Source organism: Lepidochelys olivacea, assembly GCF_965140295.1.
Source record: "Lepidochelys olivacea isolate rLepOli2 genome assembly, chromosome: 9".
Classification (NCBI taxonomy): domain Eukaryota; kingdom Metazoa; phylum Chordata; order Testudines; family Cheloniidae; genus Lepidochelys; species Lepidochelys olivacea.
In genome coordinates, this window is record NC_140419.1 from 32,828,212 (window position 1) to 32,847,180 (window position 18,969).

At 40.1% G+C, this 18,969-nt stretch overlaps 1 protein-coding gene across 1 annotated transcript in view; it reads right to left on the reverse strand.

The window, feature by feature from the left end:
• Window positions 1–326: 326 nt before the first annotated feature.
• Window positions 327–18,969, reverse strand: part of GRK7 (G protein-coupled receptor kinase 7) — a 29,295-nt gene continuing 10,652 nt past the window's right edge. Inside the window, exons 3-4 of the mRNA XM_084639017.1 lie at window positions 8,123–8,394; window positions 327–2,626 (exon numbers count right to left, since the gene is read on the reverse strand). Of these exons, the coding sequence (XP_084495143.1) occupies window positions 2,284–2,626; window positions 8,123–8,394 (615 nt within the window). The 3' untranslated portion in view covers window positions 327–2,283. The remainder of the gene's footprint in view (window positions 2,627–8,122; window positions 8,395–18,969) is intronic.

An 18,969-nucleotide genomic window follows, 5' to 3' on the forward strand; every position in this document is an offset into this window, starting at 1 on the left:
AAATAAACAGAAATATATAAAGTTTTGTTCAAGAACTGGTTAAACTGTACATTTAGACTATATCAACTTACATACATCATTTTTCCATATCACTTATAAAAATAGTGCAATGTATTTTATTTTTGTGGCTGATTGAATTAACATTGGTATTATATTTAGAAACTTCTCTTTTTAAAGGCCAGTTACAAACTGGTGTGATTTATTTGTAGTTTAATTTAAACTACAGTTTAAACCAAATATAGACATGTATATCAGGAAACCTGCTAGAAAGTTGAACTTGGTAACAAAAAAAATGAATGTACAGTACATTCACAATCAAACATCAATTTCTTCATATAAGCTGTAATATAACTACTCAAAAGCATAAGCTTACACAATATTAAGTCAATTTCTTTTCTCAAATTCACTAGTTCACTCTCAGACTGATTAAGTTAAGATAGAGGAGAATTTGACCTATTCTTTCCGTCCTTATTCCTGCTGAACTTTTTACATTAATGAGAACTTGGACATATTACTACTGAATCATTCAGTGACTAAGGTGAACTGAGAAATCTAGATAGCCAAAAGACTCTTAAATTTGCTGTGATGCATGAAGTCCAAATTCATTATCTAATTACTGAGAGTATTACTTCATCATTTAAAAGCCTTTATTGAAAACTTTAGAACAACCAGAAACATTTGAATTAAGAAAAGGGTGGGGGGAGAGAGATCAAGAAAGAAAATGAGTGTATTATAATGGCAGGCTCATTCATTTTCAGAACAAGTGCCTCCTCACCCTGTTATTGCTTTCATAGTTCACATACACAGAGTGATGGAGTGCTATCCTTCTATGTTTCCTGATGTAAGCAGAGTCAGGATGAACTCTACCCTGACATCTGGTGGCGAGTAGAGGTGGGTTGTGTAAAAGAATTTCAGGGGCTGATCTCATTTGCATAGGCACACCCACCCTGCCTAGATGGTCACTTTGGCTGCTGTAGGAGCCCTAGTTTCTCTGTTATTGGGGCAGGAATAAACTGTTATTATCCTGATTATGTGAATCGAGGACAGTGGAACTGTACTTGGCCTTTTGTTATGATGGAGGGACTCACCATCAACTAAGCAGCACTCGCTAGGCAAGGGTCATGGGTTTCAAAACCTAGTGAGGGGAGAAAAGCTGGGGGTAGGTATTAATGTCTGGTAGTATAGGTTCCCCCCCCCCCCCGGTGAGGGTCCAACATGTCAATTGCACTATCTTCTCTCTCTACTGTGGAATATCAGAGCTAGTTTTGATTCTAACAGGAGTTTAGTTACAGGCTGCTAAGCTGAAATCATTTTGGGCCAATGGTGTACCAGCACTGAGGCTCCCTTACTACAAGCTGAAATCACTAAAGAGCTAAAATTACTAAGAGCTGAAATCACTGAGCGTTGTGTTAAGTGGGGGGGGGGGGCTGAAGCTATATTGCGGAGCAGTTTGCAAGATGGCTGGAGCAGCTCATGGGATGGTTGGTGGAGCGGAGTGGCTGCCAGAACAGAGCGACTCGTGGGATGGCTGGTGGAGCAGAGCAGGGCTGAGCCCCATGGAGAGGTTGGGCAATTGGCTTTGGACCACATAAGGTGCCCCTTAACCCCCCCATTTCCACCCAGGTTGAGAGGTAAAACTCTGCAGATAAACTTTTGAACGCTGGGGCTGCACTGACCAGGGACAGAGACTTTGGGGTTGTTGGACTTTGGGGGACTTTTGGGTTGCTGGACTCAAGAACCAAAGGCCCAATTTGCTTGGGGTGGGTTTTTGCTCATGGGTTGTGTTATGAATCCTGGTGGTGGTGTTTCCTCAACATAATGCCACATTGTTTCTCTCTGTTATTAAAAGGCTTTTGCTACACTCAGACTCTGTGCTTGCGAGAGGAGAAGTATCGCCTCTTAGAGGCGCCCAGTGGGGGTGGTATATAATTGTCCCAGGTCGCTGGGTGGGGGCTTGAGCCGGTTTTGCATTGTGTTATTGGAATGGAACCCCTAGATACTGAACCCGGCCCTTGTTGCTGCCAACTCTGATGGGCAGAGGGGTTACACTAAAATAAACTTGATTCTTCATCTTGATAACTTCCAACACAATAAACAGATTATCTCTGTTGCTAGAACAAAGTAGTAGAATATCCACTCAGCTTATGCTCCTACTTGTCCTGTTGATGTCATATTTTAGGTTGATCGGTTCTTGTTAAACAGCTTAGCTGAGTTTTTGAAACACTGTTAGAATCTGGAAAGTTCTGTGGTGCATTTTCACCCTTTTTGTTAATGATGTGATATTTATAACAACAAACAAACTCCTGACTTGGCTTCACCTCTGTTTGCACATCCCCCAGTAGCTACTCTGTTAGGATCATTCAGTTCTTCGAACAGTCCGGTTTCGATAATTTCTTCCTGCCACGGTATAGGGACAGCACCTGTCGCAAATTTCTTGAAGAATTGCTTATCTTTGTCATCAAACTCAATCCCCCTGATTTCAGAGAAGTCAGCAATGTCTGCAACATCTTTGGCATAGACAACTGATGGATCTGGCACAAAAGGGGGGTCTATGAGGCCTGCCTCCAGCCTATGGAAGTTAATTGTTTTGAAGAAAGCATGTTTTCTTGGATCATCGTCACTGCTCCTGCAATAAAGCAAGAGATTGTCAGTCAAAATTGTGATGTGCTAGCTAGCTCATGAAGGTGAACTATATATATACACAACTGAGAGAGCCCCAAAGCTGAATTATAGCTCCACATGTGGACACTCCTAGATTTTGGGAAAGTTTAATTGCACAACTTGGGTCTATTTTAATTTTAAATGGGTTTCATTAAACCATCCCTTTGTATAGTCTTTCAAAAGCCAAGGGTTGTTAGGTGCATAATGGGATCAAGATATTTTGTACTTTTCAGCTAGGAAAGTCAGGTTTTCAGTGGAACTGAAGCTAAGGAGGGGGAAATATTAGGACTATTGTTAACAACAAAAGCCCAGATAATTTGCTTTAGTTTAGGTAGAATAAGAATTCCAGGAAACTGTAGTAGGTGGTTCAATGGGTAATGCACTCAGCTGTCAACTCTGGAAACAGTGGTTTCAGAGTGAAACTGGTGACAAGTAAAACTGATGTTTGTGGTCTCATCTGAAATGTGTATTGGTCCACAGTGCGCGCAAACAGAAAAATCACACAAAGCCCAATACAAAAGCCATTATTCTCATGAGTATTTCTAATTCACATAAGTAGCCCCACTTAGCTCAATGGGTCTACTCAAATTGCAGGATCAGATCCAGAGATTGGTATGCTAGCAAAGGAATGCAAGCACATTTCCTAGCACCTTCGCACCCAATGACCCTCTATAGCTAAAACTATCCTAGGCCCTTACTACTATGAATATAAACATTAATAAAACTCACCCAAGAATTAAAAATAAAATGAATCAAACGTTTTTTAGACTTTTTCAAAATAAGTGTATCTTGGAAAGAATAACTGCAGTCCATGCAATGGGCTGAATTAAGGTTCTCTTTTCTTGAAGGAGAATCAGGAACACATGAACTATTGCAATGTGGGCCCACATTCAGATCCCAAGATGACCCCCCAGGACAGGAATAATCTGAGTCTTAGGGGTACAATCAAAATATACTATGATCCTTGATGTAGGCCCTGTCCTAGAATGTGCCACTTTTGAAACTTTAGCTGTCAAGAATGTGCAAAGATAACCTTTGAGGCCAGGTCTGTATTACGAAATTAGGTTGGTATAACTATGTCGCTCAGGGGTGTGAAAAATCCACACCCATTAGTGACAGTTAAATTGACCTAACCTCTGCTGTTGACAGTGATACGTTTTCCCATTGACATAGCTATAGCTTCTAGGGGAGGTGGATTAACTATAGTCACCTCAGAAGCCCTCCAGTTGGCATAGGTAGCATCTTCATTGAAGTGCTACAGCAGTGCAGGGTTTAATGTGTAGACCTGCCCTGAATTTTGAAGAAGCTATGAACAGGGAGAAAAACTGAGTAGTTCTTTTCCTGTATATATGGATGAAACAGCTTGGACTGGGCCCTACATGAGTTAAAGGAGTATGAAGAACCAAGCTATTGTGACAATACCAGGAAAACAGATTTGTCTCTATTCCTTGGCCTCAGTAAATAGCAGTGTTGTTAATGGGTTGAAGTTTTCTGATCACACTTTTTTACAAAGTCATATACTAAATAAAGACCACGCTTTCACACATTCACAGTGCACTATGGGATAATACTGAAGAACAGGATGTTCTATGGATATGATTCCCTACAACAAGGTTAAAAGAAAGAGATAATGCAAATTTCTGTTAAAGCCAATCATCTTCATTAATGTGTAAAAGCACCATTACTTAGTGACCAGATGCAGATGTGACCACAGAAAGTTCTGCTCTGCCATGCACAATAACAGACCCTTCAGCTTGAACAGCATCCTTAATTCCCTTTGCACTGCTTCCCATTCCCTAACTGCCCACTCCTGCTCAGAAAACTGCACTTTAGCTTCACTTCCTGGCAGCCTAATTCATGTAAGCATGTCTCCAGAGGCCACAGTCTTGTAAAAAAATGTGATCAAGGGAGCATAGCCATAGCCTGAGAAGCATCAGAGGCAGCCAGATGGGCCTCAAAGGTACACAGAGATGGTGTTACCCATCAAGAAGTGGCAAGGGAGATGTATACTACAGTGATGAGCACAGTAGGAAAACACAGATTAGATCAACAGAGCTTATGTTATTTTTACATATGGTCTTGCAAAACCTAGCTAGCTCAGTTAGTGACACATAAACACCGGTACAGCTGTGGAGCCTGAAGTCAATTGCTGACCGTCTTTATTAGCCTGAAGTGCATTAGAGCTGCAGATCAGATAATGAGAACTCACAGATTTGTGACTCTAGCAGCTCTGTCAGTCACCCTATAGAGTTACTGGGTGATTTCATACTCAGCATATTCATGCAGACTTTATTTTATTTTGCTTTTCTATAATATGCTATTAAAAGCAACAGAACTTGGTGTAGGCTCCACAATGGATTACTGCAGTGTTTCCCCCTCTTGATGTAATATATTTTCTTTTGATACCATCAGGAATAAATTTTTATTTTTTTAAAAATATGAAGCTACAGGAATGCCATCTAAAAGCACCTACTAATACGGTGCTTCTTCTACCTAGCCATGACCCCTTCCCATGTGAATCTGATGTTTACAAAACGGTGACAGAAAAAGTGAATGAGCCTGTCTAACTTCTCTCAAGTTAACATTCCTCAATGAACTATTTCATTGTTCCATGGGACAGCATGGGAGAGGGGTGAGCAAGTTCCAAACAAGAGGGAGTGGAATCAGAGAGTGGAGAGAAAGGTGCTAATCTCTCCAGAATAAGCCAAAAACTCTGAGTCTTGGGTACAAAATTTAGAACATTTTCAAAAGGTCAGGTATGCAAATTAAAGCTGCCCTTGAACAGCTTTAACTTATGCAACAGGCACTTATGTAGATAACCCAAGGTCTGATTGACCTTAGCAGAATTACAAAGCTAATCTTTACATAAGGATGAGCTGTTCTTGAACAATATCTCCAGTGTAATAGGCAGAGACAGGGATTTTTTTTTAACATCATGTACAGAAAGGCTGGACTTCCCCTTGCCCATTTCTCATTAAACTGTGTGTTGAAGGGAGGGTAAGAAAAAATGGGACATTATCTTGTCATAAAACACAGGGTAAATTGCTCCATCTGTAGTTCTACTTGTTGGGCTGGTAGAAATTTTGGTGGGGAGAAGTGGGATCCTTTTCCCAGTCCCCCAAAAATGTGAAGTGGCACCAAACAGCAAAGAAAGTAGAGGCAGCATATTTTGAAAAATCAAAGCGGCAGAATGAAAAACCTCAGCACAAATAATTGTCTTGAGGTGCTTCTCCCACGCACCACTAAGGGCTAATGTAACATTAAGTAGGCAGAGAGATGGTTTTGTGGGGAAAGCACATGACTAGGATTGTGGTTCCATTAGAAGAGCAGTCTATTCCTAGCTCTTCCACAGACTTGCTGTATGACCTTGAACAACTCACTCAGACTCTCAAAGCCTCAGTTTCCCCAACTTTTAAGTGAGGGTGATAAAGCTTACTTCACACGGGTGTTGTGAGTCTAAATGTATGTAAAGCACACTGAATTTCAGATGGAATGCTCTAAGTGAAGAGTATTACTATTATTGTGATAAACTAGGCAATTTCGGTCAGCTGTGTTGTAAGATAATTTGTTGCTAAATAGTATCTACAGTTTTCATTCAGTGTTAGAATTGTCAGCTTCCTTATAACGACAAAAAACGGGGAATCACAGCCTCTGTTCACATTTGAAATCCCCACAGAAATACAGTATGTGGCTGATCAACCCATGACCATATCATATTGGTATGCAAGGATGTGTATTTTGGACATTCTTCTGTCAAAAAGCTGTGTAGCTATTATACTTGCCCTGCTGGAGAGAAGATTCATGTGATAAAATGATACACACTTCCCTGCTAAATCCTTGAAAAAATCAAATACAAGTCTTCACTTGTACATTAGATATAAAACACTGTTATATGATCTTCTATGCCATTCTTCAATGTGTTTTCAAATATCTTTAGGTTCTTTGTAAATGCAGTATGACATTAATATTATTATTAATAATATTAATTTAATAATTTATTTATTTATCATTTAAATTAATTAATAAATAAGATTAATTATACATCTTCACATTAAGCCCCTCCATTGCAAACAGGAGTTTTATATTCACTGCAAGCATTATCAGTGTCACAATGTGGCATTCAGATTAACACTGAATACTGCATAGAGAGGACTCTGGGCTGTTGGCAAATAACAAGTTTTACAAAATAGAAACCACTAATTTATTCTAATTACCATATGTTTCACAAATTTTACTGTACTGGTTACTGAATACTATATTTTATTGCTGAACAAGTGATAGAGACCATATTTTCTAGCTTCATAAACTGTTACTTACCATACCCTTCACAACACACCGTGCTATAATAAAAGTTTTAAGGAAAAATGTGCAATCTTTATACAGAAAAGACTCCCAGTAATTTCAAGGGAAGATTTCTCTGTATTATTGCGTAGTATATACATAAAATGTGAAATGACTGAATTAAATGGGTCTGTTCACCTACTTTTTGGTAGGTTCTCAATCACGTTATATTGGAAAACTTGACTTGAATTGGTAGATAAATTTACAATCATGTTTGATGAAAGTTACTATGTGTTCTAAATTTAGCTACCACCAATTTCCTTTATATCTTATTACAGTGTACTTACTTGTCCTATAGATTGTCTTGTATTTATTCTGTCTTGACAGTACTGCTGTTGAATCTTTCACCATGTATCACTACAAAGGTATTTGAAAAGTTAAATACTATAATGTTTAGCTTTCCAATTACCTTATTATTCAAAGAATCTTTAGAATTGCTGACTCAGGGCCAAATCCAGCAGTCCTTTCAAAGGCAAAACTCCCATTAAGGCCGCAAATGGAATTTTTGCCTAATAAGGACATAAGTCCAAGTGTACTCTCCCTTCCAAATAGCCTTGGGATGATGGCAAGAGGACCAGGAAATTCTGTGGGTTTCCATTACATTGGCCTGTCAGTGAGAAGGTTTAGGATACCTGTTGTAGGAAACAAATGGTTCAGTCTTCCAACCCTGATACCTGCAGGCTTATTAGGGGTTGTCCCTTCATGCTGCTGCTTTGTAACCCTGATAGCACAGTTTCTACAAGAGTTGTGCTGACATAGACCAAGCATTCTGCAATCAAGTAGCATTATCTTAGATGCAGATATATACTAGAATATTCACTGTCTAGGGGGAAGAGAATATTATGGAGGTGGTTCCTCCCCTTCCTCAAAACCCTACAAAGCTCCAAAAGAGGAGCTACTATGGATTTCTGGGGAGGTAATGGGGATTGACGCCACAGAGGCAACATTCCTCCATTTCCATGCTCTCCCAAGAGAGATCTGCTAGAGCAAGATCACTTCCATTCATGGAAATGGAAAGGAAGATTGAGGTCTTTGCAGAAACTTTAGGATTTGGCCTCTATTTGTATGAAATAATGATTGCATAATTGATCTAGGCTTAAACATGGGAAATAAGCCATACCTGCTTCCTAAACGGTGCTCTGATTTCTTAGCCAAGAACAGCCTGCAAATATCTTTTGTTTCCTCCGTGAAGTTGGCATGCTCAAATTTCACCTCATCTTCCAAGGTTCTTTTTTTCACGTCATCCTTATTGACCTTTTCTTTGAAATCCTTGAATGGAGTTCGACCCGCAACCATCTCATAAATACTACATCCCATAGCAAACCAGTCCACAGGGTAGGAGTAATTCTCTTCCTTCAGGATTTCAGGAGCCATATAACCATTAGTCCCAGCCTATGGCAATCAAACATATATGTTTACTAGACAATGGCAATAATGAAATGCATAGGAGTAAGTACATTTTAATCTCCTACAGTTAATTACATCAAGCCACAAAATGTATCTGAAGGTATCAGTAGCAAACATGGTAGAATTATGCTTATAGATGACATTCGATAGATATGCATCTATGTAATATCCATATAACAGGTTTGGCACACAATTGAATTATTTCTGTTGCTTAAATATCTTTCTGTATGTAAACTTTTAAAATATGATCTGAAAAGGAAAAATATGGATTTGTGCCATTTCTGCTTTTTATATAATGTATAAAGAAAGCCTGAGAGGTTTTGTTTTTAAAAAAATATTTCTTTCTGCTTTATTTTTTCTTTCACATTAGAAATTCAGGTCTTATCTACCTTGTTTTCCTGAAAGATTATGAAGAACTGAGGAACAGAAGGTATAGCACATCAGGAGAAACCAGGAAAGTGAAAAGTGATTAACTATTAACATTTATTTGACTTAACCATTTGGGAGAAATCCTTTCCTTAATAGGGATGCACCGCCCCCCCAGAGGCAATGCGTGTAGGAGGGCATGAGGGGGTCACGTGCCCCCCTTCGATTTCTGCCAGGGATTTTATATATATATAGTTTTTGCAGGGAGTGGATTCAAATACATACCCCCCCACTATCAACAGTAAGATGTCACCTCTGCCATTCTCATCCCTTCAATTAACAGCAGAGAACACTCTTAAACCCACATCTCTGAGTCATCTAAGTAGTTTCCTTGCAAAAACAGGAAAGAAAACATTCAATTTTCCTGATATTTTAAGGTTCAAAAAGCAACAACAAAATGATACCTTTCAGGTTTTCTTTAAAATTCATTACAAAACACAAAAGAAAACAGATCCAGTTCCCCCTTCCAGGTCCCTTGTAAGCAACGCACCAGCGAGTGAGCCTTGCTTGAATATTCTGTTGTATTCTGCATTCATGTTGGGGAGAATTAAGGAGTCAGCATTAGTTAGTTGCAGCACATAACTCTGAATTAAGAACACTTCTAGATATAGGACAAACTGACCATGCCCTATGGATATAACTGCAATCCTCCTATTGCCAGATCTGTATCACTCATATTGTAGGGCAGGCAAAGTAGGATTCCAAATGAGTTCTACTGGCTTTCTGGTAAGTTGATTTCCTTGAGAGGAGGAAATCACTCTTCGTCTACACTGCCAAGGTGTTACCATCATTAGTGCGGGTGGAAGCCTTAGTATAGATAAGGCTCCCACAACCAGACCCATTTTTACCCCTGTATTAGTTATACCTGTTATCTAGCAGGTTTAACTAGCAGAGTGGTAAAAGTGCCAAAAGTCACTTGAGCTTTTTCTATGCCTTTTTGAACTGATGAGAATCTTTCTTCTTTTTCTTTTTAGGATAGACATGGTCTTGGTGCAAAATCCAATTGACAGTTGTTCAAGATTGTGGTTGCTATTAGTACCAGAGTTCTACTGTTGGCTGAGGGAGTCACTCTAAGCCAAAACAGAGGTCCCTCAGGAAAGGATAACTGAAATCATAGCTCATTTGGGACACACGAAGGAATTTGTGAGTGGTACAATTAAACACATGCACAGGCAGTTTCAGTATGAGCAGTGGGAAGGCTATTACTCCTTCAGCTTTAGATACAACGTTCCTCTCTTCGTCAGTTTTTCAACCCCCTATAAACCTCAGCTCCTGCCAATGTGAGATATATCATCTATCTATATCCATCCCCTAATATAGCTAGGCCAGGTCATTGTTTATAAAAGGTAGGCAGTAGATGAAATACCCTTCCTTTTCCTTGCTACTAACTATTCTCATTTAGAGACATGGGGCCAAATCATCCCCTTTGCTGAGAGGCAGGAGGGAGATGAGAGCACAACTATCAGCCAGATTTGGCCAGTAAGCAAAGAAGGAAGAATGGAGCCAAAGTGGCACTGTCTCTCTTGTTGACTCACCAAGTCCACAGAAGTTACCCTGCTTTGTAGAGTTATATGAGGTGGATGGAGCTCTCAGTCTGACCCGAGGCAATCTGCACTATTTGTATTGGATTTTCCCACTGGAATTTGATTCTGCCCCAGGGAGAGTTGAAATCTTATTCATGGCTACTCCTCCATTCAGAAAGGGGGCATTGTGTAACTGTGGACCAGAAAACCAGAGTCATGCCATCTGGAGGAGAGATGAGGGACCAGGGAGAAGTACAGAGAGGCCGATTTCTACACAAGTGCCCTAATGTGCGGGTAGAACTGGAGTCCCTGTGAACAGTGGGCAGCTACATGATCAGAAAGCCACACCATTTATACTATCTGCATGTCTACAGACCCACGAGGGGTTGTATGGTGGGAACTATGCACAGCCTCCGAGGTACTTTTTGCTTGTCTTGTTTTTTAGTGGGAGGCAATAAGCATTCTCAGTTTGATTAGGCCAGAGGTGAAGTTGATTTAGTGAGTGATACCCTGAAAAGCTGGTGAGCCATTTCATCATCAAATGGAGTCACAGAGAGCAACACAATAATCACAGTGTTACATCCTGGCATTGTGTTTCTGTTAAGACATTGCTGTACTGGAATTCAGCCTCATCACATGCTGAACAATATCAAGACACATGACACAGCAGTGTCAGAATGTCATTCCTTGATCGTCAGTGTGGGTTACTGTAGCTCCATTCAGCAATACTTCTCTCTTTCACCCCTCTCTTTTCCCTTCCCCAGCACGGCTGCTTGAAGGGGTGGTTGCTAGGTGCCTTTAGCCTATTTGATATGCATAAACGGCATAACTGTGTTAATTATGCAATATAGGAGGTGGCTTTGACTGATGTGACGCTCATGCTCCTGGCGCTCAGGCAAAGCAAGGGGAGCTCCAGTCCTACCCATAGATTCAAAGGAACTGTAGGACAGGGTCCAAACACCACCCTATACTGGAAACCTACTGACCGCTATACTTACCTACATGCCTCCAGCTTCCATCCAGGACACATCACAGAATCCATTGTCTACAGCCAAGCCCTAAGATACAACCGAATTTGCTCCAATCCCTCAGACGGAGACAAATACCTATAAGATCTTTATCAAGCATTCTTAAAACTACAATACCCACCTGGGGAAGTGAGGAAACAGACTGACAGAGAGAGACGGGTACCCAGAAATCACCTACTACAGGACAGGCCCCACAAGGAAAATAACAGAACACCACTGGCCATCACGTACAACCCCCAGCTAAAACCTCTCCAGCACATTATCAACGATCTACAACCTATCCTGGAAAATAATCCCTCACTCTCCCAGACCTTGGGAGACAGGCCAGTCCTCGCTTACAGACAGCCCCCCAACCTGAAGCAAATACTTACCAGCAACTACACACCACACCACAGAAACCCTAACCCAGGAATCAATCCCTGTAGCAAACCTCGTGGCCTACTCTATCCCCATATCTACTCTAGCGACACCATCAGAGGACCCAACAACATCAGCCACACCATCAGAGGCTCATTCACCTGCATGTCTACTAACGTTATATATGCCAGCAATGCCCCTTTGCCATGTTCATTGGCCAAACCGGACAGTCCCTACGTAAAAGAATAAATGGACACAAATCGGACATCAGGAATGGTAACATACAAAAGTCAGTAGGAGAACATTTTAATCTTCCTGGACATTCTATAACAGATTTGAAAGTAGCTATACTTGAACAAAAAAACTTCAGAAACAGACTTCAAAGAGAAACAGCAGAACTAAAATTCATTTGCAAATTTAACACCATTAATTTGGGCTTGAATAGGGACTGGGAGTGGCTGGCTCATTACAGAAGCAGTTTTGCCTCTCCTGGAATTGACACCTCCTCATCTATTATTGGGAGTGGACTACATCCACCCTGATCGAATTGGCCCTGTCAACACTGGTTCTCCACTTGTAAGGTAACTCTCTTCATGTGTCAGTATATTTATGTCTGCATCTGTAATTTTCACTCCATGCATCTGAAGAAGTGGCAGTTTTACCCACAAAAATTTATGCTCAAATGAATCTGTTAGTTTTTAAGGTGCCACCGGACTCCTTGTTGTTTTTGTGGATGCAGACTAACACAGCTACCCCCTGATAGGTGCACCATTGTTTCAGTGGAAATTAGCAATGGTTCAGCAAGGTGATGGTTGGGGTCAGATTAGGTTTAGGTGAGGGATCAGGATTGGGATTAAAGGCTGAATCAGGGGTAGAGTCTGAGGTTCTAATGTAATGGAACTGTAATTCTGTGAGCTATTATGAAAATTCAGCTCAAAGTGAGGGAAGTCTTGCAAGATCTGCTATTCTCATGAGGTTTCCACCATTGTGTCCAAAACCTTGTGAGAGCCGCTTCTCACAAAATTTCAGCAGAATTTGAATGCAAATTGAAAAGAATTCCGGTTCTAGTTCTAGACCTGGCCCAGAATCCAAAATAAAGGAATGAGTTAAAATGTCAGAGTTCAAATCCAGCTTCCCACTCCTTTAAATTCAAAGGGATTCAGATTTGACCATTCTCTAGTGGAAAATATATATATATGTTACAAATGGCAATCCTATTGTTTGATATGTAGATATTGACCCATATGCCAAAGAAACCAGGGGAGGAAGAAACAGAGTAAATCTCTCTACAATTTCAATTAGCACAGGAACTGGCAAGCAGAAGGGCAAATGGAATTTAGATTTCTCTGCCTTCTCCTATATAGCTAAAGGTCTGGGCAAAAAGTTTTTATTGAAGAGAAAGGACTATAAAACCACAAGCACTCAGCTACGTAAACAACTGAGCAATAAATAAGGAAAACAGGAAGGGAGGTGCTGAAATAAGAAGATGCAGGGTGTTGTCAGGAAACATACTGACCAGAACAATTCAGTGGCCTGAACTGGCAGAGCAAACATCTTTCAAGTGAAGATTTAGCTATATTTGTTGGGATAGGATTGGATTGGAGGAAAGCTGGAATTTGCACAGTCTTTACTCTTATATGCACAAATCATATGCATTAGCTAGGCATGTCTCATTAGGCACTTTCAGAAAAAAATAATGGAGGACCCACAGCATGTGGTGTCTCCACACTTTTTTGGAAGAGGCAAAATCCAGGCAGTCCATGTGCCTCTTTCTCTGCCAGTAGTTCTTCTGGCATGCAACTAGAGTCCAATGCCAACATTCTGGGCTTCCACTCATCTCTGTCATGGAAACCTTTTATTTGAATTGTAGAGGGTGAGTAAGATGCTTTATTTTTTCTACTTTGTTCAAACGCTTGCATTAAACTGAATTTTAATGTTCTTGTTTTAAGTGGGACTTTTAAAGCAATTTCTGTCTTCTTTTTTTAATTTAAAGAGGAACAGCCAGAAATATAAAATCGAAGTCGATGACCAAATTCTGCTGTCAGATATATGAATCAGATTGATGGGCACCCCATACATAAATACAAGGGTAAAATGTGGCTTTAGAATTTATACCAAAAGGGCCAATCCAGCCACCAGCCGCACAAGGAATTTCTGTTAACGGCAATAGCTATTTTGAGAATGGATTGACAAGACATAGTTGAATTGATGTAAGGAACACGCTGAAGAGAGAAAACTCCTTTTTAAAATTTTATTTTGTGTATTTTTAAGAAGTCACCTTATTTTTAATGTGTTCTCATAACACAAGACTTAACTCTGGGAATCACCACATACACTCAAGTCACACTGGAACCAAAGGAGCTTAGCACATTGTGAGGGCTTTCAGAAGGACTGGGCTTAAAATTTGAATGCTTATACACTGACCATACTGTCCTGAAAAAAGTAAAGTACTAGTAATGCCCTGGGTAAAACACTGTGGCATCTGGGCTCCTAGCAAATAGGGTATGGGAAGAAACACAATATAACTCTGCAGTTTCCATCAGCACAGGAACTGGCAAACAGAGGTGAAAAAATGGGATTTTTCTCTCTCTACCTTTCCCCATAGATCTTTACAAAACAAATTCAGTCGACATCATAAACCAAACAGCAAAGCAAATCAGAACATCTATCTTTTGTTTGCCATGGCACAAGAACTGTTGAACGGGGGAAAAAACCAAGCTGAGTTTAGCTCTATCAGCTCTTTCCTGGGGCTCAGTTCTTCTTTCCTCCAAGGGGTGCCACTGACTGCTTTGTTCTCTTTCCCAGCTGTTCCTCTGCTCCTTCAGCAGTGACCTTACCAGACACTGGAGGAATGTAACATTAGACCACAGGAAGCTGTTGATAGCTCTAAATTTCAAGATATTTTTTCTGTCTATGAGTTCCTGGGCCCCAGACCGAGGAAGAGAATAACTGATCTTTCTTTGCCATTCATTGAATAATGGTAATTTGAATCTTTTATTTTTTCCCAGAGCAACTGTGAGGAGGAATGGAGAAAAACTGAAAGTGGTGATACAGAACTACAGTTTCCCATTATCCTGGCAAATAATCACATTACAGCAATAATCTACTTGATCGCTTAAATAAATGGGGTGATTATTTTTAAAGCCAAGATAAAATTAGGTTTCTGTAACAAATGAAAACATTCCTTGTTTGTATCCTATAAAAAGACTTACAGAACCCAGAAGAATTTAGCACAGCTGCAATTACTGCTTAGCAAATACAAGGACTTCCTACGGTTTGTCTACACTGCAGTAGAGAGGTGTGATTCCCAGAGTGGGGAGACAGACTTGTGCTAGCTCAGCTCAAGCTAGTTTACTAAAATAGCAGTAGCTGCTTCCAATAGAAGTTTTTATCCAATCTCTGGCATTGCCTTCCTTTGGAACTTTGGGCAAGTCCTTTACCTTCTCTGCCTCAGTTTCTCCATCCATAACATAGGGATAATATTACTTCCTCACTAAAGAGGGGTGTTTTGAGAATTAATTACTTAATGGTTGTAGAATACCATATAAGTATTATTAGTGTAAGAGAATAATTTCAGACTACTCTGCATATACTTTAGGAGATCCTCTGGAAATGAATGCAAAAATAGTATCAGATCTTTTAATAGCACTATGTGTGGACGACTTACTCAGCAGAAGTCATCAAACAAATATTATGTTCTGTGCAGGTGTTTTCCTTCTCTGTTTATGAAGTCTCTCTGTTTACTTCTCTCAGTAGCTTAGCAGGAAATATTAGCAGGTGATGATGAGCCAAATCTTCTATGGTGCTCAGCACCCTTAACTGCCACAAAAATCTGTGGGATTTGAGGGTGCTTGCATCTTATTGGCATCTCTTAGCATCATGACTCACGTTAGAGATACAATTAGGTTAAAGTCACTCTAAATAAAGAGACAAATTCAGCGAACACATACATGGGTACAAGCCCAGACTTCACCTGCTCCTGTGGCTGTAGAGTCTGTGCCTAGTTTTCCATTTTGACAACATATTATTAATGTGTTTGGGAGCGGGGAGGAAAAGGACTTTTTTTTTCAGTCATTTTGGGCCAGATTTTGATACCCTTAATCGCACTGAGTGGAACCTTACTCTGAAAAGAAAGGGACTGTTCACAATGTGATCAAGGGTGCTTGGATTTTGTGAGTAGCCTAAATCTACAGTACCACATCTTATGGATTGCTCACAAAAGTATCATGTAAACCTCATTCAGCCAAAGGCAGCCAAATCAACATTTCAAAGAAAAATATGACTGGCCAAGTATTTTAGGCCATATAACCCTTTCCCTGCCACATGCATGTTTCTGACAAGATTCAGTAAATACACACAAAATGTGTGCCTTGCATTCATACCATATTGATCACAAAAAAACTGTCAGATAGGTTCCTATATTTCAAAAATAATTATACGAAGGTTTCAAACCATTATATAAACTGCTATATGGTACTTGAAGACATCACTCCAATATACTTATGCCTCATGGTTTCCATAATAACTAATGTGCTTCAAAGACAAAGAGACTAAAATTAATAATAGTATTTATATGGTGTTTTTCATCTTCCAAGAGCTTCAAAAATGTTCATTAATTAATCCTCATAACAGCCCTATGCTCTAGGTAAGGAATATTATCTCTCTTTTTACTGTTTAGTAATTATGAGTGACTGTTAGGTTGGGCTGTGCAGGATCGAGCCTTTAATGCCAAACAAAGTCCCTTTGTGCTACTCCAGTGACGCAAGGGGGACTTAAAGCTGGCCTAAAGGGGCCCAGGGGTTCCCATGACATTAAAAAATCCTCCTGGTGATCACCTGCTCTCCTCCACTGTGTAGGATGTGGGTCAGAAATTAGAAAGTAGGTGGTTAAAGCACTCTGGATGCTGGTGATCTTGGGCCAGTGAAAGAGCCTTTCAGCCAGGCCCAGAATTGAGGGAGGCAGAAAGGCGGGACAGAGTCACCTTTGCTTCCCCCATTCTGCTCAGCATGATGTTGACACCTCTAAGGATCAAGACCTGGTAAAGTGCTGTGAGATTCATGGATAAAGAGACAAAGTACTACACTATTATATGATCACTAACAGATGCTTTATAACAGTGGTTCTCAACCTTTTTTCATTTGTGGAACCCAAACAAATTTCAAATGGATGTGCGGACCCCTTTGGAAATCTCAGATTTAGTCAGCAGACCCCCAGGGGTCCATGGATCACAGGTTGAAAACTACTGTTCCATGGTAACGACAACCTTTCGCAGATCCCTTAGACATAGGTAGTAGACCCCGAGGAATCCGTGAACAACAGGTTGAGAACTACTGCTTTATACCATCTAGCAGGATCCATTAAAAAAAAACAAACAAAATCCCACTAGTGAAAAAGAGTAAACTCAATGTATCAGAGAGTTATGATGAAATCAGTGCTGGTTTTGAAAGTATTAAATAGTAGTAATATATAAAATAATCACTTTGTTGCTAATTCTGAACAAATGCTGAGCTGTCACTTTAAAAGCACAAAGAAAGAGTATCTTCTACAGAATCTTAACCAACAGGATTGGTATGTATTAATGAATAAAGATCAGCAGTATCAGAACTGGCTAAGTTATTTTTCATTTCAGAATTGTGACCCACTACCCACAAGTTCTTAGTTATCTTGAAATGAAACTGCAAGTTTCAGGAACATCTAAATAGCTTTTCTTTTGTTTTCCTAAGAAACCTAATCTTACAAAAAACAAACATACAGGAGGGCAAAGGGACATTTTGAATATGATTTTAACCAAAACATGTTTTTCCTATTCAAATATTATGATGTCCTTCAAATATATAAAACACAGCACAGGAAAACTGTTAAGAAGCCTATATACACATCTTACGGGGCTTTGCTTTTATGATTATTATAATGTCAATAGAATCCCTTCAAGTGTTTGCATAACTTTATCGCTCACAGTTATCAGTGTAGCATTTAACCTCTCTCTCTCTCTGGCTTGCATATGTTGTTGCTTGCAGACTGTATTGTCCCTGCTTGTCTGGGCCTGATCCTGCTTTCTTCGAAGAACCATCCCTCCCCATGAACGTGGGCCTTGTCCCATTACCCATTTAGCCAGGAGGGTGGGTGCCGCAATTAGCCCCAACCATCCTGGTCCCCTTTCTTCATTTCCTTTCTCTCTTGTTGCTCTAAGGTGATCATTCTGCCAAGTAGGTAGGGATCCTTTCTGAGAGAAAGCACAGGTACAGTGTGTTATCTTGAAAAATTTTCTTTACACATCTTATGATTTGTCTGTTTGTTCAGTCACTGTTGGTGCTATTAGGGAAGAAATGCTTCTTAACAATGTAATATTATATTGTCTCGGTGCAATCTAGATGGAACGTGACTCCCTGCTTCTTAGCTCATGGCTGCTGCTGTCCTACTATGGCTACTGCTTCCTACCCGCAGAAGGCTATTCCCTGAGCCTAGGGCAGGTAAGAGTGGGTACTTAAATTGACCAGGTTTCGTCCTGAGCCCAGGACGGGTAAGGGTGGGTGCCTTATGCCCCAAGCCCAGGATGGGAAAGGGTGGGGTGCCTAAATTAACCAGGTTACGCCTTGAGCCCATTGTAGGGTAAAGGTGGGATGTCCTAGATTGTGCACACACTCTTACCTGCACTAAAAGCTACATTAATGTTAACTATTTACTTGTAAAATACTTGACTTACCACAACAACCACACTCAGTATCGCCCAAGCCTGCTCCTACTGAAATCAATGGCAAAATTCCACTGACTTCAGTGGAACATGATTTGGCCCCCTAACATTGGGCATACTACATATCTTAAGGCACTGAAGTTAACACACAAGCAAAATCCTGCTCACCTTTCTTACACCAATGAATTCAGCATTACTACACATATAAATAAGATCAGCAAGACTGGGCTCCATATGCAACAATATAAGAAGTAGATACGTGCAACATGACCGAGTTACAACTGCTGTGGAAACTCTAGCCCAGCTCATCCACTCCAGTAGTAAAACCCACAGGAGGAAGACGAGGGAAGGAAAGATATGTAAGAATTGCTTTGTGAAGATGCCCCCATAGTGTTCTGTCAAGAAGATGGAGTTTGCCTCATATGCAAAAGCCTATGCTAGAGATAATTATAAACAGTTATGGGTTTTAAAAAATTATTTATTTAATAAGTTTTAATAAGCTTATAAATCTTTGCCATATGTAAATATCAGAAAC